The sequence below is a fragment of the Hippichthys cyanospilos genome, chromosome 14 (assembly GCF_059441005.1).
Source record: "Hippichthys cyanospilos isolate Australia breed blue-spotted pipefish chromosome 14, RoL_Hcya_1.0, whole genome shotgun sequence".
NCBI lineage: Eukaryota > Metazoa > Chordata > Actinopteri > Syngnathiformes > Syngnathidae > Hippichthys > Hippichthys cyanospilos.
In genome coordinates this window covers 4,067,971-4,092,862 of record NC_142382.1, presented here as the reverse complement: position 1 = coordinate 4,092,862, position 24,892 = coordinate 4,067,971, and the positions used below count along the sequence as shown (strand labels likewise).

The window sequence follows — 24,892 nt, the reverse complement described above, 5'->3', positions numbered from 1 at the left end:
AAAAAGGGGTCACAGTAATAAGCAAACAAACAAACAAAAATTCTATTTTGCTTGAGCACCCTAAAAAATCAGCTTGACCTTTTAGATGAGGAACTGACAGCAACAAATGATGCAACATCGGCAATGACCCCACATATCAAAATAATTGAGAAACAATGTGTACATTTGTCTGCAGGTTAAAATTCTTAAAATAAAAAAGAAAATCAAAAATAAAATTCATTTGAAAAAAGTAAAGAAAATCAAATAAAATTTCATGAGAAAATATATTAAAAAAATACATATCTTAATGTTAAAACATATTGGTGTTCATGTTCCAGATGAATTTACAATTATTATTGATTTATTTATTTTGATCATCAAATGGCTCAGTTGCTCAAAAACGTTTAAATGTGAATCAGGATCGACATTTTTTAATTCAGACACTTTGATGCACTTTAATTCAGATACTTTGATGCACTTTAAGCTATTTTTTTCAGATTCGGAATAAGCTATAACCTGTATTGATTTTAAACAGCTTTTTTGTCAATATTGAAAAATGATACAATTTCACATGTATTTATACATTTATACACTCACGGCGGCGAGTGGAGGGGTGGAAAGTGTTTTCTTTTTTTCTTGAGGAAATAATCGAGAGGCACCGCTTGAAGAACGTGCGAGAGTCTCCTGCAGCACCTGTTGAAAGTTGAGTCAAGAAAAGTGCGCGTCAACGAAGCGCGATGCTCAGAGGAGTTCCTCTGCCCACTCCGCAGCGCGCTTAATGACATGGCGGCCGCGGTGCAGCCTGCCTCCCGCCCACAGACAAGCTGCGTCTGAATGTCGCCTGTTGCTTGTGTCACGTCCATTGACGAGCGTGCGCGCGCGCGCGCGTGCGCGCGAGAGCGGCACGCAGCTAAGAGCGCCGGCGAGGCGAGCGCAGTGATCAGACGCTCGGCAACCAGGAGGACGCAGATGGACAGCTTAGTGCAGCCTCTCGTCGCCCAGTACCTCGCCATGGGCTGTCAATCAAAAGACAACGGCAAAAGTGAAAGTGTTGCCGCCGCCGACGATAAGGGCAAAGACGAGTAAGTGTCCAACTTTTGCGTTTTATGCTTCTTCTGAAGTAGCTCCATTCGTCTACTTTTTCAGTTGTGTTATCCAGCCTATTCGTTTGTGTCCATTTTGTCTCAAAGTGAATCGCGTCCCAGCCCAACACATGAGACATAATAGGGCAGGCTAGGATGTCCTCTCTTGAGGACACTAGGACCTAATAGCTCAAAAAAGTCAAAAGGTATAAACTCTGTATCTTTCGATTGATTTAAGCTGTCGACTCTATCTGTTGGGACTTATTTGATCGACTAAGTCCTAGTGTCCACAAGAGAGGACATTCTGGCCTGCCCTATTATGTCTGGGATGCAGTTCACTTTGAGACAAAATGGACATAAAAATGGGCTGGCTCTCAAGAGGAGAATGCAGTACAAATCTGTTGTTCTTATTTATGTGTTACAGCATTATTATTATTTTTTTTTTAGAATTATACTGGGCATATAGTATAGGATTTTCCAAGACTTTGCGGCGCTGAGATATCATTGCCGTAACCCAATAGAAATTATCTCCACCTGCAGCCGAATCTGTCATGAGAGTGCTGTCATTAAAACACTTAATTGGGAGTCATTCACAATTTTTACTTTAAACATCTGCTTGTAAAAATGTATTCCCGTATTTTCCATAGTTTAGTTGTAAAAAGTTAACTTGCAACTTTCCAAGTTTAGAAAAGCCCTAAAATACATGCAACAAATGTATTGATGGCAAATGTCATTTTAAGTGTTTGTCGCGGGCCGCTTAAAAACTGGTGGCGGGCCACAAAAGGCCCACATGCCATAGCTTGGACACCAATGATATCGCTTAAATTAATAAATGCCTAATACAGTGGACACAAGTAAATCGATTAGGTCTCATGCATACTTTATTAATGCTTATGCTCTTCTTTCAAAATAAAAGACATTTTGGCTTGTACAAATTAATTCCCGTATTTATCACAGCATTATAAAGAGAAATGTTCAAACTTGTTTAGTTGTAAACTTTGTTAAACATCTTTTTATATTTAGAAAAGCCATAAAATTAATGCAATAAATTTATTGATTTTAAATGTGATATTTAGTGTTTGCAGTGGGCCGCTTAAAATTCGGTGAAAGACCACAAATGGCCCCCGGGCCACAGTTTGGACCTCGATATAGATCGAAACAATAAATGTCCATTACAGTGGACACAAAAGAAAAGACTGAGTCTCGTTTATCAAATGTTGTTAGTGATTCCCACGGGCCGCCTAAAAATAGACGTCGGGCCACGACTGGCCCACGGGCCGTAGTTTGGACACCCCTGATATATCTTTAAAAAAAACAAAAGTCCACTACAGTGGACACAAAATAAAAGACTCATGAATATTCTAATAATACATCAACTCTTTTCCTCAAAGCAAACTAACATTTGAAAAATCCGACTTTTCCTCCCTTCTCAAAAAGAAAAGATTATTATTAGCTGGAGTGGATGTCTGTAATTTCCCACTCTTAAAGGAAGGAAACCAGAACAATGGCCGCTATCTGGCGGGAGTTCCTTTAAACACGAGCACACTTTTGCGCCTTACATTTTGTGTAACGGTTGCGGTGCAGCAGCGAGACAACTTGCCAGACAAAATTAGCCGCGCTCGCTACCTAACCGGGAACTAAACTCAACGTGTTGACAAATGTGCGTATCTCTCAGCTGCTCTTTTCTTCAATCTTCAAAATAGCTATTCTAAATATATGTACATAGATATGGAAATATATATGTACTGTATGTTTGTATATATTCTATATGGACTGTATTGACGTATATGTAATATGTATATATGTATATCTATAAGTTATATAGGTTCAAGTGTTTTATTGTCATATGCGGAGTGGTTTTTGTTTTATTGCCTACCTTGTTATTTGCTCGATTATGGGATGTAGTCTGCTTGGGAAATGAAGAGAATAAGAATTTCATATATATATATATATATATATATATATATATATATATATATGTGTGTGTATATATTTATTGCCATTTTTAGCCCCCCCAAAAAATGTATTTTTACGTTTTTTCCAGACATTCAATCCCCGATACTTAAGTATTAATTCAATACTTAAGTATCTGGAAATCAATGTCCTGAATGCAGTGGTTCCCAAAGTAGAGTCCGCTGACCCCCGGGGGTCCGTGGCCTAACTGCAGGGGGTCCTTGAAATCATTGGAGTTATGAATAAAACGTGTATTCATTTGATTTGATTTTATCTTAACAAAGTTATGTTTCCCATAAGGAGAGGGACTCCAGGATGCGGCCCGAGGTCTCGAGTTTCCCCTCCGGGACGTCCTCCAAAGTTCCACAAGCCGGGTCAGGTCCAGAACCCCGTTGTGAAACCCATGACATCATTGGGCCATCTCGCCAAGGGGGCCAGCTGGGAGGGGCTCATCCAGGCTTGTTTGCTGGCCTTTGGTAAGTCTTCATTGGCCTTCTCGTTTCACCTAGATGGATATTCACAGCTTATGAAAAGTCTACACACCCCTGTCGCAGAATATGATAGCCGAACTCAGTCAAATCCAAATTCGAAGGGGGGTGCACACTTTTGCAAAGTCTTCTTTTGTTCACTTTTACTCATTAAATCCACCGCACTTTTCAATTTGACGTGTATTTCAATAGTCATTTATACCGCAGATGTTGATGTAATGTGTTTGCCTTACCCCCAGTCGGGGGGGGGGGGGGGGGGGGTGTTTATGACAGCACAGCAGGTTGCTTGAGTAGGTTGGATCAATCAAGCCAACATAATTGGCTTCATTAAGTTGTCAGGAGAGCTTTCGGAGTTTTGTTGATTATATCTCTGGAAAGAGAGGCTTTCAAAGAGCCGTTGCCCCGGTTACGCAAATGGAGGCCGTACAATGGACCGCGCATAAAAAGGGCATCCCATAAAGAGCATTCGCCAGGGTAAGTTTGTGTTGCCACATAAAATATCAGAACGCGCGTGGGGTTGAAGTGAAGTGAAGTGGTATGAAGTGAAAATGACAAAAAGGAAGGTCATGTAATCTTACTGGAAAATTGAAAGTAGAACTTTAGGAGGCCTCCAAATTTTGTTGTCTTGTTCAAGAGTGTGTCGTATTATTCCCCCGAAAGATAACACCGGTCCTGACCGTTTAAGGGGTTAAGACTTCCTGTTAGTCCCAGGCTCCTCGAACGGAGGTCTGCTGAAGCCGAGAAATTCGTCCTGGTTCTCACCACCTAAATTCTGATGCACCAGTCCTGCTTAAGTTAAGATAGAACTTCATGATTAACCCTTTGAGACGGAGTTAAGGACGTAAACGCTTCTTTTTCAAAACTGCTTTCTCTCTCATGAATCTTTGCACTTAGGAGGACCAGGAAAATGCAGTACACATATATTATCTTAAATTAATAAAACACATACAGTAACTACTGTTATGTTCCCATCCCTTTGGCTGTAGTCTCACGGAGAGCCGCGGTTATTTTAGCGGCGCCTGGAAGTCTAATTAGAGTGAAGCCTGCAGCTGACCAAACATGATAACAATCATAGATAACACTTGGAATTTCAATTTATTACAAAAGAAATCTTTACAACGCTCCGGTTCGGTGCTTCCTGCGCTCCCTTCGCGTCTATCAAACAGCATGTGGGGGCACTCCTCCAAGATACGTGATTGGTTCCTGGCCAATCATCGACCAATGGGAGCATGAGTAGATTATAACTCCTGCCTTCATTGGTCGATGGTCGTCTCCCCGCAATATAGCTTTTTTTTTTTAATGAAAAAAAAATCTGTGATAGGGCGACTGCGCGTATAGGTCATGGAGTTCCATCTTCTCTTCAAATATGAACACGCAGGTAAGAGTTATTTGAAAGGTGACCCGACGGTACCCTCATGCTCAGCTGAGCCCAAAGGTCAAACTCTGTAGAGCGCCTCGCTCGCACGGTGACGGGCCTTTGAAGAATACAGCGCTGTGAAGCGTCGATCAATAACCCCCGACTGACATCATCGACTATCAATCTGGAGACCGAGCTTCACTTTGTACTTTAAGTACTTTGCCGTATCAACCGCTTTTACCTTTTGGATCCATATTGGATGTTTTGCGGCATGCTTTCCTGAAAAAAAAAAACGCCTCTAAATCTGTGTATACACCGTTATTACTAATATCCAGACTTGTGGTTGCTTGAAAGTGGCTCTGGATCTTCACCCAACCAAGTTGCTCATCTAATTGGTGGAGAAGCATATTTTGTTGAATAATTCTAGAAGATAAATTCCTTTATATCATCTCTTTTGTGGGTGTGTGGATTTGTGGCTTGTCTACTGTAAAATTGCATGACAAATGATGATGGACATCTGTGTGAAATTTGACAAAATAAATGATAAAAAGGAGTAGGGTTAGAAGATAATAAGAATGCATACTTAAAAGATAATTAGGATTATAAGATCTAATGTGCAATGCTTTGCAAAGGAGTCACTAGCATCTTGTTCCAATCAATTTGCTCCTAAGTTGAAAAGAAAAATCAAGTCACGGTATTTGGGTGGGCGGATTTTTTTTTTTTTCTTTTCTGGGGGTGCTTTGCAAAAAATAATTGAAGCAATGCAGTATTTTGACCAATTTTGGGTTAATTTCGTCCACAAAATTCTCTGAGTTTTTTAGCCAAGGTATGGTACACTCTAGGTAGTTTGATAACTAAGTGGCCATGCCATGTTGAACTTTGACACTACTCTCTGGGTGAAATTTCAGCTCCCTAGTGTCCTCTTTAAATGTTTTCCCTTTGATGTGACATTCCTTTGCCTTTTTGGCAGCGAACGCCCCTTCCTCAAAATGTCTTGCACAGTTCAAAGGAAGAACCATAAATAAAAAGGCGCCGTCTGATAGTATCTGTCAAAACAAGGAAAAGCGGCACACGGATTTGGAGTGCGCCGATGTGTGTCACAGATAACCTTAAAAGCAGCGGGCTAATTTGCCGGCGTGGGCGTCGCTCCTGATTTTCCAGGCTCCACGGGGGATTTCCAGCTACAGCCAAGCCCTCGATGCTAGCTTATGAAAACAAGGATGGGGCCATTGTTTACCTTGCGCCCAGTCATCCTTTCCTGTCGTGCGTTTTATGGCGCTCGCTTTGCGCCTCGTCGCAGGGTAAATAGAAATACGCGTGAAAATGACCCTGAAGTGCAAATAATAAAGAAATAAACTAAAAAATAGGCACAGACCAAATAAGGATAATGTATTACAAAAGATGAAACAATAGCAATAGCTGCTCTGTGTTTGCTATTTTCATTTGTTGTGATTTTTAATTTGCCGTCGTGCTTCATATTTTGTAATATGTTTTTTTGCTTTTTGATTTGTGACTTATTTTTTATTATTTTGTGTTTTTTTTTTATTTTGTTGCTGTTCTGTCTTTCGTGATGTGTTTTTTGTTTTGCGATTAATTTTCTTTTGCTTGTTTTTCCTCTGACTTTTAATTAATCTCCTTTTGTTTGGTTGTTTTTGATTGTGACATTTTTTTATTTTGCTGCTGTCTTTTGTCACTCACAATTTTTTTTGTGATGAGTTTGCTTTAGTTTCTTTGAGTTTTGATTTTGCTGCTGAGAGTTATGTCTTATTTGATTGCCATTTTCTTTTGTTTGCGATTTTTGATTTGCTGTTTTGAAAAGTGTTTTTTGTTGATTGATTTGTAACTTACTTTTCTTTTTTGTTATTGTTTTTTTTATTTTCCTGCTGTCTTTTGTGTCAATTTTTTTGTGATGTTTTCTTTAGTTTCTTTGAGTTTTGATCTTGCTGCTGTGAGTTATGTATTATTTGTTTGCCATTTTCTTTTGTTTGCATTTTTTGATTTGCTGTTTTGAATTACTTTTCTTTTTTTGTTATTGTTGTTTTTTTTATTTTCCTGCTGTCTTTTGTCTCAATTTTTTTGTGATGTTTTCTTTAGTTTCTTTGAGTTTTGATCTTGCTGCTGTGAGTTATGTTTTATTTGTTTGCCATTTTCTTTGCAATTTTTGATTTGCTGTTTGAAAAGTGTTTTTTGTTGATTGAGTTGTAACTTTTACTTTTCTTTTTTGTTATTATTGATGTTTTTTTTATTTTGCTGCTGTCTTTCGTCTCACAATTTTTTTTGTGATGAGTTTTCTTTAGTTTCTTTGAGTTAGTTTCTTCTTATTATTATTTGAGTTATTGTTCTTGGTTTTTTGTTTGTTTTTTTTCTTTGTTTTCTGAATAGCACTTGAAGTCCAGCATCGGTAACGGCCGAGTGGCACCAAGGGAAACATTGTCCAAGCAGGATATGAGTGCCGGAGTCCAAATGAAGAGTCCGCTCGCTTCCAGTTAACGCAGATGGGAAATTGCGTTGCCACGCTCTACCCGAGCTGATAAAATTTTGTCCAATCACACGATGACTTTAAATTGTCGAGAGGAACTACTAGACCGAAGCGCATGCGCTTGAACTGTTGAGCTTATTGTGTTGCGTTTTGTCTACGATGAAGCGCCTCTCGTAAGCGTAAAGACTCGACGGCGGTTTTTCTCAGAAGATAAACGGTCAGGAAAAGGTTTGCATGCTCTGAAATTTGTGCTGAGCGTTGGCCCTCGTGCGGTTTTGAACTGCACATTTTGTCTTTTGTCATGCTTTGTGTCAGTCTGGGGACGATTGAGGAAGTGATTCAGTATAAATTGGAGGTAAAGAGGAAGAGAAAATATTGTGGAGACAAACAAATGTTACAAGTCCACACAGTTGCAAAGGTCAGTGGACTCTATGACATCATTTCATGGCGTGCGTCCGTCAGCGATGTCTTTTGTTTGCATAGAGATCGATGACATCACCCTAATGACAAGCCTCTCCATTAAACCCTCAATAAAAACATCTCGTTATTTTCAAATTGGTCTCAAAGGTACAATTGGAGAGGATTTTCACGGTTTTCTTTGAGCAACAATATTGGATGAATGAGAATACAGAGAAAATAATTGGTCCAAAAAAATTATGAAAATGGACAAGCGGTGCTTTGTGGCGGTGCAAAAAGTGCAAAATTGGAAAAAAAAAAAAAAGCGCCTGGGCATGAACACATAAGCTTGTTTTTTTTTTTTTTAAATGTAGTAAGAATTCAAATATACTTTTTTTTTATTTTAAATTTATTTTTGTTGTTACTGCACTGTTTTAAGCTCCAATAAGCTCCAATATTGGCAAATAGCTGCCAGATTTGAAACTTCATTTTTTCCTAAAATAAAAGGGCAAAAGAGAAGGTAAACTTAGACATTTTATGAGACATTTATTGAGCAAGAAAGAGAAAAACAACTAGGCGGACTGCTATTTCAATAACTTAACCCTTGGTCAATATTTGGACCATTTTTGGCTCATTTTCTTCCACATCAATTTCTCAGTATTTTAGCCAAAGGATGGTGTAAAAACATAGTGCTTGTGCCATATTTATATTTGACATATTGTCACCATCTGGGTGAAATTTCAGCTTCTTACTGTCTTTATTTCAATGCTTTCCCTTTGATATAAACATCGAAGGAGTCAACAAAATACCCCACAAGGTTCAATCCGAGGTACTAATGTAGATTTTTTTTCAAATATTAGCTTAAAGGAGGGTCTCAAAATAGTTTTCATTCATATATATATATATATATATATATATATATATATTGGGATTCAATGTGTAAGATTCCTCAAAGGTATGTGAAAAGACATTTTTGGGATTGAACGTGTTGAACAGAGGAACTTTTTTTCATGCTAATTTTGGGAGGCTTTCTGGTAGCGTGATTTAACATGGAGTCCTGACAGATTTGTGCAGCATGGCACCGTTTTCATCCAGATGTGATGAATCATCTAGATTGTGGCTTGGTGAAACAAGGCCAATCATGACTCACTGACGATGCTTTTTATTCTGAGGGCACAACTTGACATTTGGTATCAAACAATATCTCCACATTGCCGCACTCAGGTGTATTGTTTTTATTTATTTCTTTATTTTTGCTCTGCAGATTCAGACGGCAACGTATGTGAGCGCCGGCACTTGTTGAACATCACCCTGAGCATGCATCGCCTCCTCATATCCTCCAGCGATCTACTGGAGAAACTCACAGATCTATATCCTTCAGTAAGGTCTTGATCCAGGTCGAAATGTATTTTCGCAACTCGCATTTTTTGCGGCAGTTATTTTGACGCCTGTTCTACCAAGTTTAAATGTCCATCTAAAATTGTATACCTTAAATTGTGTAGTTTTTAATGTTAACAAAAGAAAAAAAAAAGTAATTTAAATGAACTTTCAGCCAATTTTGGTTTGATTTTTTTGCAGGGGATTATACAGGTTACATCTTATTCTGAATCTGAAAAAAGTTAAAATAAAAAAAATAAAAGTCAATCCTCAAGATTTCTGACCATCTGAACCGTTTGAGGCAGAAAACAAAAGAATAAATAATCAAAAATGTCAATTGATCTGGAACATTAACTTCTTTTAACCAAAAGGTTTTAAACTTTTTTTGAACTTTCTTAAATTGGTTTATTTATTTTAAAAATATACATATATTTTTTACTTTATCTCGTTCAATGCCAGGGACGTATTTTTACGTTCGAGTCTGGACATTAAATCTCAGATACTTAAATATTAAATTGACACTTAAATACATTAAGAACATCAGTTCCAATACTAAAGTATTATACAATATAGTCAAGTTTGCAATTTGATCAAAAAATAAATGAATAATTCATTGACTAATGAATATGTTCTTTGAAACTTATCTTGGCATTGATCTCAACAATTTAATATAATCAAGAAGTATTTTTCCCCATTTTTCAGATAGTACCGATAACACAAATCATCTTTATTCTTAATTTCGGATTGAAAAGTTTGACTGACTTATCCGATTGTTTTGTTGCCATTCCCTTTAGAGCAGCTCCATCTAGTGGATGTATAATACAACCCCAGCCACTACTGTAACTTCTATTCTATGCGCCTTATAATACGGTGGGCCTTACATATGAAAACTATTCGTTCATTCATTGAAGGTGCGCCTTATAGTGCCCAAAATACGGTATTTTCGGTACTAAAGTAACTGATTAGTTTGACGTGTTGTCGCCACCTGGGTGAAATTTCAGCTCAGTAGTACCTTCACTAATTCATCGTCTTTACTTTTGCTCTTCATCGTGTCATTTTGTGCGAACAAAGCACGTCTTTCAGGAAACAGCGATGGCGTCACAAAGCCTCCCAGAGGAGCGCTACGGTTTAAGCTAGCAGCTTTGCGCTTCAGGTGTTAATTACTTCAGTCTTTTTTTTTTTTTTTTTCATACACTTAGATGCGGCCTCTTCAACTATATATAAACACTTGTGCAGCTTAAAGAGGCGCCTGCTCGCACAAAACCGCGTCAGCGGCCACAATGCAAAACGTCCATCTGCTATTTTGAAGCCGCCCATCGGGAGCCCGAGCCCCAAAAGGATCCATCAGAAAGATTGAACGTGTGTGTTTTGTGATCGGGGAGGAGAAGGCGGGGGCCGTTAACAGCATTCATCATCGCAAGTCCGGCCCAGGGATTGCGTGGGCGCATCTTCTGCTCCCATGACGCCATTAGCCTTTTTATGTGCATCACTTGGAGATGATTCCTGCCAAATGAGAGCCGTAGTGTCGCTCCATTTATTTAGCGGGGCTGACTCTCACATCGCACCTTGTTGCGATCAACTTCTAGGAATGCTATGGCTAACGGGCAACAAAATGGAGCCCTGCCAGATGAAATTGACAAACGTTCCTCGGGTATGACACGCCATTTGCTCAGAAATTTAGCGCGCGGTACGTACGGTCAAATCTCACTTACCGCAAGACTATACGAAAATGGAATAGTTTTTTCACCAACAATATGTGTGTGTGTGTACAGTATTATTCTTCAGTGCTAGCCCAGTGAAAATGTATTTTTGACGTCTTTTACCGTCAATGGCAGTAAATGAGTGACTCTCAATAAAAGCCATAGAAATGTCATTGCTCATGATCAGTTCCTGGTCCTTCAGTGGCCTTAACTTTAATTTTACGTTTAAAAGCGCCATGGACAACGAGCAGCCATCGGAGTGCCAGAAAATATGCTACCTCATCAGGTTTGTTGATTGATGGGATTAATCCTCTTTTCTCCTTATTTGCATGAGTAAGACATAAATATTGTTCTCTGTGATCATCAGGCATTGGATTCAGGAATTCTGGATGATGTTCTGCTTGCACCACAGCTTGTCAGACAGCTTGGACCAGCTCCGGGAGCTGATCAGGGAGCAGGGGCAGGAGCATCTCTGCTGTCTTCTAGAGACCAAATGGATGTAAGTGTTACTGTGTGACCAGCTGTCACATGAGAGGCCTGAAAAAACTGAACACGGTCATGAAAACTTTGGAATGGATCATCGCTTATGATGCACAATATCTTGCGCCAAGTCTGCCACATTAGGAGGACCTCAGGGGTCATTTTTAGGTCACATTTTCATCTGCATTTAAGTTGAGGCTCAGGCTGGTCCATCCTATAGATGTATAGTATATAAGATGTTTATTTTGATGTTTCATTTTGTGTTTTTGACTTAACAACCTTTTCAAGGTGTCTCAGCTTTCATTTCCCAGAAATGAAATCCTCCAGATTGTAATCAAAGTGGATGAAAATAAGGCATTAGTAGACGATATGCACCATTGAAAGATAAATGTGAATAATTAGAAATGTAATATATATTCTGAATAATTTGGTTTTTAAGACACTTGAATTTTTACATTTTCAAATTGAGAGCAAAATAAATAGAATGAATTAGAATTAGAATATACTGTATTATATATTAAGAAAAATTTGTTGTAAAAACATGCTGTAACTTGGTCAATTTTCAAGCTACCGCTATGTAGCATTCATCATTTTAAAGAGAATAGTGTTATATATTATTATTATATATTATGTTTTGAAACGTATTTGCTGAAAAAATGTCGCGTAAACGTAAATCTCTGAGGCACTTCCATGTTTTATATATCATTTAAAAGTGAGTTTCGTGTAGAAGTAGCAAATATATGATACTACATTTTCAGAGACATAAGTCTCTTTTTTTAGAAAAAAAAAACACAGCAGCGGAAGGATTTTTTTCTTTTCAAATAAAGAGCCGATCAATTAGAATATATTACATTCATATCTAAAATAAATATCCTGAATAATTTGCTGTAACGTCGTCATTATTTTCTTTTCGCTAATCAGCTAGCTTTGTCGATGTTTTCCGCTAGCTACCCGTAGTAAATCACGAGCGTTTTCAGCCAGCTCCCCATTTTGTGTGTTAGAAACGAGCGAGACAGGTCGTGGAAGGCCAGCCAGAAGATCAAAGCCAACAGCAGCAAAAAGAGGAAAGTATCGCTTCTTTTCGACCACCTGGAACCCATCGAACTGGCCGAGCATCTCACCTTCCTGGAGTTTAAATCGTTTTGCAGGATTTCCGTGAGTGCTCTATCGCCACCGCATAAAAGTCTTTTTGGTGATTTGTGTCTTTTGGCGTGCATGCAAGGTGCATATTTCCTCCCAAAGGAAACACCTTCACCGCTTGAATTTCTGCTTTGGCCGCCAGTTTATCGACTACCAGAATTACATCCGCAACTGCTGCATGAAGGACATCCCTGTGATGGAGCGTTCCATCGCCCTGTGCAATGGCGTCTCCCAGTGGGTCCAGCTGATGGTCCTGAGCAGGCCCACGGCTCAGCTGAGAGCCGAGGTTTTCGCCAAATTTATCCACGTGGCGCAGGTAGACTTTCTCCAGCGTCACTGTATGAGAGTCGAGAACTTCGGGATATGAAAAATATGAACTCTTTCTTGTACACCTTCAAATTTCTTTGCCATACATCATGGAAAAAACACAGAAAAAAAATGTGTATAGATATATATTAGGTATCAAAGTAATCAATTATTTTAGTCAGCCAGTAAACTCATTTAGTTGATTACTAAGTTACTTTAGAAAAGAGTAACTAAAGGCATCAATTACTTCAGTCATTTCGCAAAGTAATCGACTACTTGGTGTAATTAGTATCAGCCATTTTTTGACTCTCCTTTAGCAAAGGATTTGGAAAAAAAGGACGTCTCCAGGAATAAATCTGTATTCTTTAAAAAAAAAAAAAAGAGGTTGAATGAGTTCCTGTGTGAGAATCAATTACACTAATTTATAATTAGTGTAAAATGATAATATATTATAATATATTATAATTAGTGTAAAATTATATTGCATTTAAATTGCATTCAATTATAGTATATATATATATATATATATATATATATATATATATATATATATATATATATATATATATATATATATATATATATAATTTAATAATAAAATAAATAAACATACACATCTAATAAATCATACTAAATTCTAATATATACAATACAGTATATAATTTAATAATATTAATATGTTGTAAAATAAAATAATAGACAAAATAATGAAAAATACATTTTTAAAAATTAAATATCACTAAATATGATACAAAATACGATATATATATATATATATATATATATATAAATATATATCTATATATATATATATAGATATAGATATATAATTTAATAATAAAATAAATAAACATACAAATCTAATAAATCATATTAAATTCTAATATATACAATACAGTATATAATTTAATAATATTAATATGTTGTAAAATAAAATAATAAATAGACAAAATAATGAAAAATACATTTTTAAAAATTAAATATCACTAAATATGATACAAAATACGATATATATATATATATATATATATATATATATATATATATATATATATATATATATATATATATATATATATATATATACAATTTAATAATAATACATTATAAAATAAAATAAATAAAAAATAAAAACCCAATAATAATAATATACATTTTGAAAAGATCACGCTAAAATGACATTATGAACCCTATCCTGTTGCATTAAAAATCCCCCCAAAAAATCCGCAACGCATTGCTAATCCCTTTTCGTCATCCAAACCAACTTTAAAAAAAAAAATTCCAGTCTAGTGGAGGTGTAGTTTCCAATTCAAGCGGCGCCTGATTGGCCGGACTTGGTCGGCGGCATTAAATCAGCAGCCTGCTGCTGAGCACAAAGCCCATGGGGTGTGGAGACAAATTTCACACCATCATTCTCCAGTGACAGCAGGAATTAGAGAGCCGAGAAGAGATGGGAAAGCGCTGCGGGTAAAAAAAAAAAAAAAAAAAAAGTGTGAAAAAGTAACAACAATTTAAGTGCTTTATGTAACTGCAGTTTTGTGTATTATATAAGCAGAACTCCTTGAAACTCGCCGCGTCTATCGTTATTGTTGCATTCATAATTGAATGCCTCTCTGATCACCAAACGCCGCTTTATGTTTTTTTTTTTTTTTTTTTATATCGGATCTGAATGACCTTGTGTGTGTTTTGTGCGCGTCCACCAGGGTTTGCAATCCATGCACAACTACAACACGCTGATGGCGGTGGTGGGCGGGCTTTGTCACAGCTCCATATCCAGACTGAAGGACACAACCTCTCATGTACCCAGTGAGGTCATCAAGGTAATAATGCATCACGCGGGCGGAAACCAACATGAACAAACTTCAATATTTGGATGAAGAAACGTATTCAGATTCATTGTTTTTAAAATGTTTCCATCCGACGGTATTTGCATGAATTTTTTGCGAATTTGCGATTGGTCCTTTGTCAACTCGCAGCTATAGAGACACGCTTTTAGTCATTTAACTACCCCAGCAAGACAAAAAGTGTAAAAAATCAATGATATGGTTGAGCGGGCAGTTAAAGGGTTAACTCCGGGCTGTCCAGGGATTTTGCGCTACCTTGGCCTTATTATCACCCAATTTGGGCAGACTAATATACATATATATATATATATATATATATATATATATATATATATATATATATATATATATATACATATATATATATATATATATATATATATATATATATATATATATATATATATATATATATATATATATATATATATATATATATATATATATTTTTTTTTTTTTTTTTTTTGGGGGGGGGGTGACCTACGCCCCATTTAAGTACAAAAATTGTAAAAATGCAACAATAGCAGAAGTAATTACGCTATATATTTATGACATTGGAATCAACAATCAATAAAATTAAAAAAATCTATGACTACTGATTGGATTTTCGTTATGACGCTAACCTTTTCTATTGCATCTTCACGTTGCTATTTTTCATGCGATTTTTTATCTTTTTCAGCCAGACCAGTCAAAAAATATTCATTTTATTTATTTATCAAGAAATCAACAACTCACTCATGACGACAACTTTTTTCTATTGCGGGTTTAAAATCACCAACAAAAAACTCGATAACCGCTGCATGGATTTTCTTTAATGATAACTTTTTCTAGTGTAATTTTACGTCGCTATCTTGTTGCATGATAAAAATACTCTCTAACTCTTGTGCGGTATGTATTTTGTCCAATATTTTGATCTTTATTTCAAAACATTTCACAATAAGGGGAAAGCATTGAAAGAAGGCCCCAGGGAGCTGAAATTTCACCCAGATGATAACATTTCAAAATTCAACATGGCACAACCACTCGGTTATCACACTATGAGGATTGCGCCATCTCTTGGCTAAAATCCTTTAGGAATGATGTGGAAGAAATGGACAAAAAATGGTCAAAATACCGCAAAGGTTTTTGGCAAACATAACCATTTTTCGAGGACTTTCTGGAGTCATGTGCTGTCTCTGAATGAACGCGTTTCCTTCCCCCCCCCCCCCCCTCGTCAGGTTTTAAACGAAATGACAGACCTGCTCTCCTCGTGCAGAAACTTTGATAACTACAGACACGCGTACAACAAGTGTACGGGATTTAAAATCCCCATCCTGGGCGTGCACCTTAAAGACCTCATTTCGGTCAACGAGGCCATGCCGGACTTTGTGGAAGACAATAAAGTCAACGTGCAGAAGCTGCAGGCTCTCTACAGCCATATCAACGATCTGATGCAGCTCCAGCAGATTCCTCCCAAGCTGGACGCCAACAAGGACTTGGTGCACCTCTTGACGGTACGGTAAAAACCGGACTCTCATTATTGGCGAGCGGATACAGATGAGTGTGTTCCAGTATGTGGTTCGTGTGTGTGTGTCGGCGCGTGGGTGCGATGAGAGTCTGGGAATCGGTGAGTGTGTGGGTGACGAGCGGAGTGTGAATGAGAGTGAATTCAAATTGCCGCGTTGTACTTGAATGTGTCATCCTTGCGGTGCTTTACATGAATACAGCGCGCCCTTGAAGATCCGCTCTTCTTACCGCGTCATCGTTTCTCTCGCTCTCTCCTATCCCCGCAGCTGTCCTTGGACCTTTACTACACCGAGGATGAAATCTACGAACTGTCTTATGCCCGGGAGCCCAAGAACTGTAAAGCTCCTGTGAGTGATAGAACCGATTTAACGCCCGTAGGTCATGCGTTCATGGTCACAATTACAAAAGCTTACGCAACAAAAATATTTGCAAAGATCACCCTGCTAGAAAAATAGGTTTTCCCATCTGAATAGGGTTAATAGTGCTAAAATTAAACTTAAAATTCAGTTGGGGTCAAAATAACCAAAATTGGTCCAGAAAGGGGACGAACTCTGATTTTTGGGTTATATATTAAACACCTTGGTGTCAATGCTCATATGGTTGCCTAATGTAAATTTTAACATTAAATAAATTCCATTTTATAGTCATTTTTAGTCAACAAGTTTTTTTTATGCTTTTTGGAAGATGTGTCTAGATCATTGGGCCAAATCGGGTCGAAATTGACACCACTCAAAATGTCAGGTCATTTGAATTAAACATAACACTTTTGGGGGGACAAAACCATCCAATTTTATGTTTGGATTAAATCTTCATCAAGCCCAAAATATATAATACACAAAACAACCCAATTATCTTTTTTTTTTTTTTTTTATGGGCTTTACGTTTTGATCCAATTTTGGGGGGTAAATGAATAATCCAATCAGTAGTATTAGTGTCATTTTGACTCAATTTGGACACAACAGTTACTAAACAGTAACTAAATAAATAAAAACTAAATGAATACTACAAATAAATGCAAAATTGAGATGATTGTCAATTATTCCATTTGAGACAGCAAAAATGAGCAACTAACCAAATATCAATTATTTGGTGGTTGTTTTGTGGTCAGTTAAATTGATTCAGCTTTTTGATTAAATGAACAACAACCAAAAATTTGACCCAAATTTTGGGGCGAATGAATGCAGTTTACTATGCAGTTAGCTAAAAAAAAAAAGAACCAAACCGGGTAAATAAAAATCAACATTACCATTATCATTTAAAAAACTGAAGTTTTTGTATGCTTATTCACTTATTGACTTATTTTTTCAACTATGAATTATTTTTCCATTAGCCAACCACTCCCTCGAGACCTCCAGTGGTTGTCGACTGGGTATCAGGAGTGGCTCCTAAACCGGATCCTCGAACCATTAGCAAACATGTACAGCGAATGGTGGATGTAAGTCTTTTACACACTCACACACACACACACACACACACGCAGTTTTGTGACTCTTTTGCAAAGGATCGTATGCTTTTATTTTGTTACATTTTACAGGAATTTCCATTGTCATTAGTGAGGCAATTTTTAAGTGGACGTCACAAATAAAACAGATATTTGGGAATTTATCTTTTGGACTTGGCTGAACAAAATCCGGCACCATAACTACTGTACAGCTCCCAAGTTTAATGATAACAACTTTTAACCCCAATGTGTCAATTTCGACCCAATTTGGGCCATCGATTGACACACATCTAACAAAAAGCTTAAAAAAAAACACTAGGAGGCTAAAAATGACCATAGCTTGTCAAAACAGATAGAAGTCCACATCGGCGCCATGTGTTCATTTTTAAATGCTTAAAAATTGAATTTATTTAATGGCAAACTTTACATTAGGGACTTGTGTGAGCATTGACACACAATTTTTCTAGCAATTATGCATTAAACAACCCCAAAAATATTTGAAATACTGCATAATGATAATAATAGTAATAATAATATAACAAAAACAATCACACACACACACACGCGGTGTTTTTGTTTTTGAACGACCTTGTTTACCTCTCGTCCTCCACAGTCCGTGTTTAAGAACTACGATCACGACGAGAACGGCTTCATTTCTCAAGAGGACTTTGAGAAAATTGCCGCCAGCTTCCCCTTTTCTTTCTGTGTCATGGACAAAGACAAGTGAGTGGCGGGCGGGTCACGCACTCATTTGCAGCTGCGCGGGGAGCGCAAAATGGTATTTGTAGTGAGAAGCGCGGCAACAGGAAGCGTCAAGTCGCTGCACAACTAACCAAAAACCTCACCGCTTTCTCGTCTATTTTTTTGCACGCGGACCCACTTGTACCATGCTCGCAAACCACAAATACATGCGATGCCTAGCAAAAAGTATCAGTGTGAATAGCGCGATGTGTGTTTCATTGCAAATTCTCGTTTTTTGTTTTTTTATGTTCGTGCAGAGAGGGACTTGTCAGCAGGGATGAAATCACGGCTTATTTCTTACGAGCGAGTGTCATCTGCTCCAAACTTGGCCTGGGCTTTGTTCATAACTTTCAGGAAACCACTTACATGAAGCCGACATTCTGTGACAACTGCTCTGGATTGGTGAGTCTATATATGAGGCGACACCCACGCCGGTCACAAAACAAAAGGGGGAAAAAATAATATTTTACTGTTTTTTTTTTCCCTCAGCTGTGGGGTATCATCAAGCAAGGCTACAGATGCAAAGGTAACTGGAGATATTGGTCATGGTTTTTCTCTATAACTCTTTTACTACCAGCCATTTTAGACACTACTTCAAGCTAGCACTTTAAAATATTTTGGGGAAAAAACGTAAAAGTACGTCTTTGGCATTGGATGACTGAAAAGAGAAGTCATCCCAAAAATGTTCTGTTTTTAAAACATTCATCCATTTTCTAGAGCTGCTTATCCTCACAAGGGTCGCAGGCTCACTGGAGCCTATCCCAGCTGGCTTCAGGATGTAGGCGGAGGACACCCTAAACTGATATCCAGCCAATAGCAGGGCACACAGAAACAAACAGCAATTCACACACCCAATCACGCCTTAAGACAATTTATTATGTCCAATACACCTGGCATGTATGTTTTTGGAGTATGGAAAGAAGCCGCAGTGCCCGTAGAGACCCCACACGGGCTCGGGGAGAACATGCAAACTCCACACAGAAAGTAACTCACATTCGTGAACTTTGAGGCAGACGTGCTAAGCGCTTGACGAATGCTAATTTAATATAAGTCAATTGAGCACTGTAGTGATACCTGTGACCATTGGGTGGCAGCGTTTCCACACATATAACATAGCTATCACCTACATGCAATTCAAAGGATGGAAATCATCTTTCATCTGATACCACAACATATTTAAAATATTCTGTCGGCCTTGAAATATGAGTGAAAATACTAAATATACCGGCCTTCTAGAGTTTTCCTTTTCCGATAACGCTTGGCCCCCAAGAGTTAATGCTGTCCAAAATCATACACGCGCGACATCGCTATTAATCCTAAAATGTTAACATTACTATTAATTGTAAAACATTGAAAAAAAAATCAGCAAAATTGTATACTTTACCAAATCGTCTCACGGGCCGGATTAAACCTGTTGGCGGTCCAGAACCGGCCCGCGGGGAGTATGTTTGACACCAGTGATTTAACGTGTCACCACTCTAAACAGAGCACACTAATAACTAGAGTTAATAAAAGGTTAGCATTTCTATTTCATAAAATAGCTAGCTAGCTAGCTAACCCTGGACCGATGGCAATCATTGGAACACACAAAAGAGTGAGAGTTGCATATGCAGCCGCATATTTCAAAAAATGCCGAGTTCTCGTTGTGACCGTGCCGCTGCTTCTCACAGACTGCGGGATGAACTGCCACAAGCTGTGCAAGGACCAGGTGGCCTTCGAGTGCAAAAAGAACGCCAAATTCAACAATAACAACAACACCATCACCGACAGTCCCACGGCCAGCTCTACGCCCGTTACCACGGGAACCTCCGAGGGTGGGTCAGGACACTGTGACCATCTTATCAGTCTGTATGCAAATCAAACCGGAGCGGGACGCTTCGGGAAGTCTGAGTGAAACGCGCCACCTAGTGGCGGCACATGAAATCAACTGAGCGGTTATTTTTTTCAAACGTCCTTGAAATATTGGCTCGTTTATGTAATCTCTTTTTTTTTTTTTAAGTGTTGAAAAGGTTTTGAAGCACTGCTCAGGGTGGGTGGTTTCCCGCTAGCTGTTTCGTTTACTGTCAAAATGAGCAGCCTGCCCACCTGCGACAACAAATGTGCATTATTCAGCTGCAGGTTAGACTTTAAAAAAAAAAAGAAAAAAAGATGCTGTTTTTTTGACTCTTCATCTGAGTCATTTTGTTTTGTATTCATTATCTCCCCCAAAGACCGCAGTGTTTCATGTGTGTGTATGTGTGCGTGCGCGCGTAGCTAAAAAGTGACTTTGGACTTTTTAAATGTCTCTATGCATGGTTTTATTTCAACATTTTAATTCATAGAGATTTTAAACACATTGATGTGTCTGACAGCAGAATAATTTTAGTCGGGATTTACTGTGAACACTGCTACATTTTATAGTACGACTTAAGAATTTATCTTATATCCATGGGTGGTTCTAACGCATTTTTAAGGTGCTTTAACCACTTTAAAATGTATTTATTGATTGATTTTTTCTTAATGTACGTTTTTTTTTTTTTTCGGCCAGTCATCCAGCCAAATGTTTGGGCCATATGTTTGTTAATAAACTAATTAAAAGTTAATCTAAATTGTTTACTTCACAATCAGCTTGGCATATTGGAACTCGAAGTACTTTTCTGCTTCCATGTCCAAGAATCATGGGAAATGTCATCAGACGGTAACAAGCTCAGTGTTTCTGGTGGCGCTTTTCCAATATCTGTACCTTGTGACAGTTTCAGTTTTATGAACAAGGTTTTGCAAAATAAAAAAAGTGATTGATTGCTGCGTTAATAAGTCAACTTACGCAGCAGGGTGGAGATGCGTTCAATGACCACTCGCACTGTAGCACTCTGTTACCACCATCAATTTAATTTGTTTCATTCTCAGCAAAATTTTCCTGTCACTAAATCATGCAAAGGATTGAACACCAACATGCCGCTTAAGGATCCGCCTCCGTCTCACTATGTCCTCTTCAGGTTCCGACAAGTGTCCTTTTCAGTACCCGGCTGATGACGGTAAAGACTGGAGTCCGGACTCTCCGGTCAGTTCCCATTTGAAGCTCAACCAGGTCCACAGCGCCACTCAGACGGACGGTCCGCCGCTGTCCCCCGATGCGGCTCGTCCTCATCCCACTCTGCTTATCCCGACGGCGTCCTCTCCCTCCGCGACGTGTCCGAGCCCGTTACTCCAGAGGAAACAGCGCCACTGCGCCAAGTGGGAGAACCGAATTTCTGTTGTGCAGAAGCCCAGAGAGCCAGAAGAAGACAACAAATCCATCATTGAAGCCCTACAATCAGTAAGTTGTACTGTACCGTATTATAAGGCGCATAGAATAGAAGCTACTGTAGTGGCTGGGGTTGCGTTATGCATCCACTAGAGCAAGAATGTCAAACTGATTTTTATCGTGGGCCTCATTGTACTTATAGCGTCTGTTAGACGGCCGGAATAAATCTAAAAATAGTCTAAAAAAGCTTCAATTTGAACGCACCCTTTAATTTCTCTAAAATTTTCTAAAATTTAGCACTTAAAAATAGAAAAACATGTGTCTAATAAACGCCGTTTTTGCTGGTTTACATTTTACCTAGTTTTGAAAATAGAGGTCGATAAAAACTGTTCAGAAGATAGATCGGTAACACAAAATGGTTATTTTTTGAAGACAATCTGCAAGTTTAGCTAGAAACTTGAAAAGCTAGAAACTTGAAATCAAATCAGCATTTGGCGGGCCACATAAAATGATGCGGTGGGCCGATTCTGGCCCCCGGGCCTTGAGTTTGACACCTGTGCACTAGAGGGAGCTGTGCTAAAGGGAATGTCAACAAAACCAGAATCAGATAAGTCAGTCAAACTATTAATAGACAATCGGGGATAAAGATGATTTGTGGAAAATGCTATCTGAAAAATGGAGGGAAAAAAATACCTTATACATTACAATATATTATTATCATTACTATCAAGCCAGTTTTTTTTTAATACAATTATTTTTTCACAGCCCTCAAAATCTATATAGCAATATAAAGTCGCGTCATCTGGAAAATAATACTTTCTAAAAAATGTATGACACACAGCAAATGTCATTAATATACACTATAAATAATCTGGGACCAAGAACAGAGCCTTGAGGGACTCCGTGAGATCGACCTAACTCTTTCGATTTTGCATTGTTTACCTGCACGTTTCCCGGTGGTATTTGAATCCCACATGTTGTTTTTCTTCCTTTTTTTTTTCCCTCACCAGGAGAACGATAGGCTGCAAAAAGCCAACGAAACACTGCAAAGGAAGTTGAAAGAATCCGAGCAGGAAGTGGAAATGTTGAAGACGTTGCTGAGGAAGCACGCACTCCATACTGTGGAAGAGGACCAATCCTACTAGACTTATCAAGTATTGTACATAATGTATAACCAGAGCGAGATTTTCAATATTTCATTTTGTTTCAAAAAAACAACAAGGGTATTATTTTCTTTTCTTTGTAGAATTAAAAAAAAAAAAGTCAATTAGCAGTACACGCACCAAATACATTTAAACTTCTTCCACACACCCCCATGTTTTTAGAGTCTGTTTCTAACTGTCATAAGAAGCACAAAAATAAGTTAACCACAGTCAAATAAAAACGGAAACTACTTTCCCTTTGAAGACACTAGACAGTCAGCAATGGGGAGTTAGCAAGAAATATTTGTGAAAATACTGTCACCTAGTGCCGATTACGCGAATAATAAAATATTTTGATGCCAAATGTTGATTTAATATTATAATATTAGTTTCAATGTATGTAAATTAAAGCCATAAACTGTAATTAGAGTATAACTGTATAGTGAAAAGGGAGATCTTTATGTTCAGATTTGGGGAATCACATAACTGTGGAATATGTACAAATAAAAATACTTTGGGTAAAAAACAATAATTATGATAGAAAGGCCCCTAATGATCTACTTTTAGGTCATCTTTTTACTGTTTATAACACTACGCAGTCAATATGAAGCATGATTTTTTTTTTGTAATTTGGTACTTATGTGTTAGATGTATTTTTGCTTACATGTGCACGGCATATCGCTACCTTTATTTTCTTATTTTATGGTCAGTTTTGTATATGGGAATAGTGGTGTTTGTGTTTATTAATGGAGCCCTAAACATAGTTTGAGTTTCTTACCTGCTTTTTTTCCATGTCAGTATTGTGGGCTTTTTGTTAAAACCAACAATGATAATAATAATAATAATAAATGCTGGACATTCTGTGTAAAAAGCATCGCTTGAAGTACTTAATATTAACAGTGGAGGGCACTAGAACCTCACAAAATCTCAGGCTGTAGACGTCCCGTCAATTCTGGCTCATTGGTTATGTGTGGGTGTGTGTGTGTGTGTGTGTGTATAATATATATATATATATATATATATATATATATATATATATATATATATATATATATATATATATATATATATATATATATATATATATATATATGGATAGATAGATATATATGGATAGATAGATAGATGTGTATGTGTGTATATATTGTGTGTGCATTTACGTATGTGTGTGTATGTAGTAGTTACTATATGTGTACATATGTGTATATCTTTGTATAATGTAAATATGTATATATAAAAACGTGTGTATATGTGTGATTATGTATGTGTACATATGTATAAATACATATATATATATATATATATATATATATATATATATATATATATATATATATATATATATATATATATACAGTATATATATATATATATATATATATATATATATATATATATATATATATATATGTATATATGTTTAGGCATGTGTGTACAGCACAGCAGGTATTTAATTCCAATAAGCTCCAGAATCTCTCATTGATAGTCATTGTGTGTGCGTTGTGTTGCTATGTCATGTGCACAATTGCCTCTGAAGTGTATAGCAGCGCCTCCAAAGTCTCTAATGTCTCCAATATCACTGACAGCTCATTTAGTTCCATTTGAGCGGAAAAGAGGGAAATAACACAAGTACGAGTCCGGCAGGCTGCATGCTCACTAATACTGAATAGTTTTTTTTATTTTCAATATTATACTGGGTTGGTTATGGAAAGGGGTCTTTTAAAAAGCTTTTTTTTTAAAAGGCTGTTACATCATGCTGAAGATTAGTGGACACATTGACAAATCAATCAGATGAAAATCAATATACAACCCACAAGCCAGACAAGCCATTATGGCTTAGCCTGAAGGACGTGTGGGCTAAATGAAAACGCTGCATTATAAAAGAGGTAGCAGTCTGCCTAATTATTCACAGACAGAGAGAGGATTTATCTCCAAGACTTCAGGCCACAGTAGTTTTCTAGAAAAATCGTCAAATCTAGAACACCGCCACATAGATGCTATTTGTAAGTCTGTCTATGCTGTTTCTCAATGTGTTAGCATTAAGCTAGCAGTTTTATAGGTAAATTTACATGGATGTTTATAATACAGAAGTGGAAATGGAAAAAATAAAACATGACGATGACAATTGAAGACATAGCCATTAACTGGTCTTTTCCGCCACCTACAGTCTTGAGGTGAAACACAAGTCAACAAAAATTTTTCTGCTTGCTGACATAGTTTGACCACCGCTCAATGGAATGTGGCGAAAATTGCATGAA

The 24,892-nt window shown here is 37.4% G+C and overlaps 1 protein-coding gene across 1 annotated transcript; it reads left to right on the top strand.

Annotated features, from left to right (window-relative positions):
- The first annotated feature begins 885 nt into the window (after nucleotides 1-885).
- Nucleotides 886-23,622, top strand: LOC148412608 (RAS guanyl-releasing protein 1-like). Its single transcript, XM_088433867.1, has 17 exons — nucleotides 886-1,061; nucleotides 3,315-3,490; nucleotides 8,999-9,104; nucleotides 11,035-11,097; nucleotides 11,179-11,310; nucleotides 12,293-12,446; nucleotides 12,574-12,747; nucleotides 14,441-14,557; nucleotides 15,799-16,074; nucleotides 16,354-16,434; nucleotides 17,418-17,522; nucleotides 18,142-18,251; nucleotides 18,527-18,671; nucleotides 18,759-18,795; nucleotides 19,940-20,083; nucleotides 21,245-21,564; nucleotides 22,503-23,622. Exons 1-17 carry the CDS (start codon nucleotides 949-951, stop codon nucleotides 22,635-22,637), a joined length of 2,388 nt encoding a protein of 795 aa, XP_088289993.1. The 5' UTR covers nucleotides 886-948; the 3' UTR covers nucleotides 22,638-23,622.
- The last annotated feature ends 1,270 nt before the right edge of the window (nucleotides 23,623-24,892 follow it).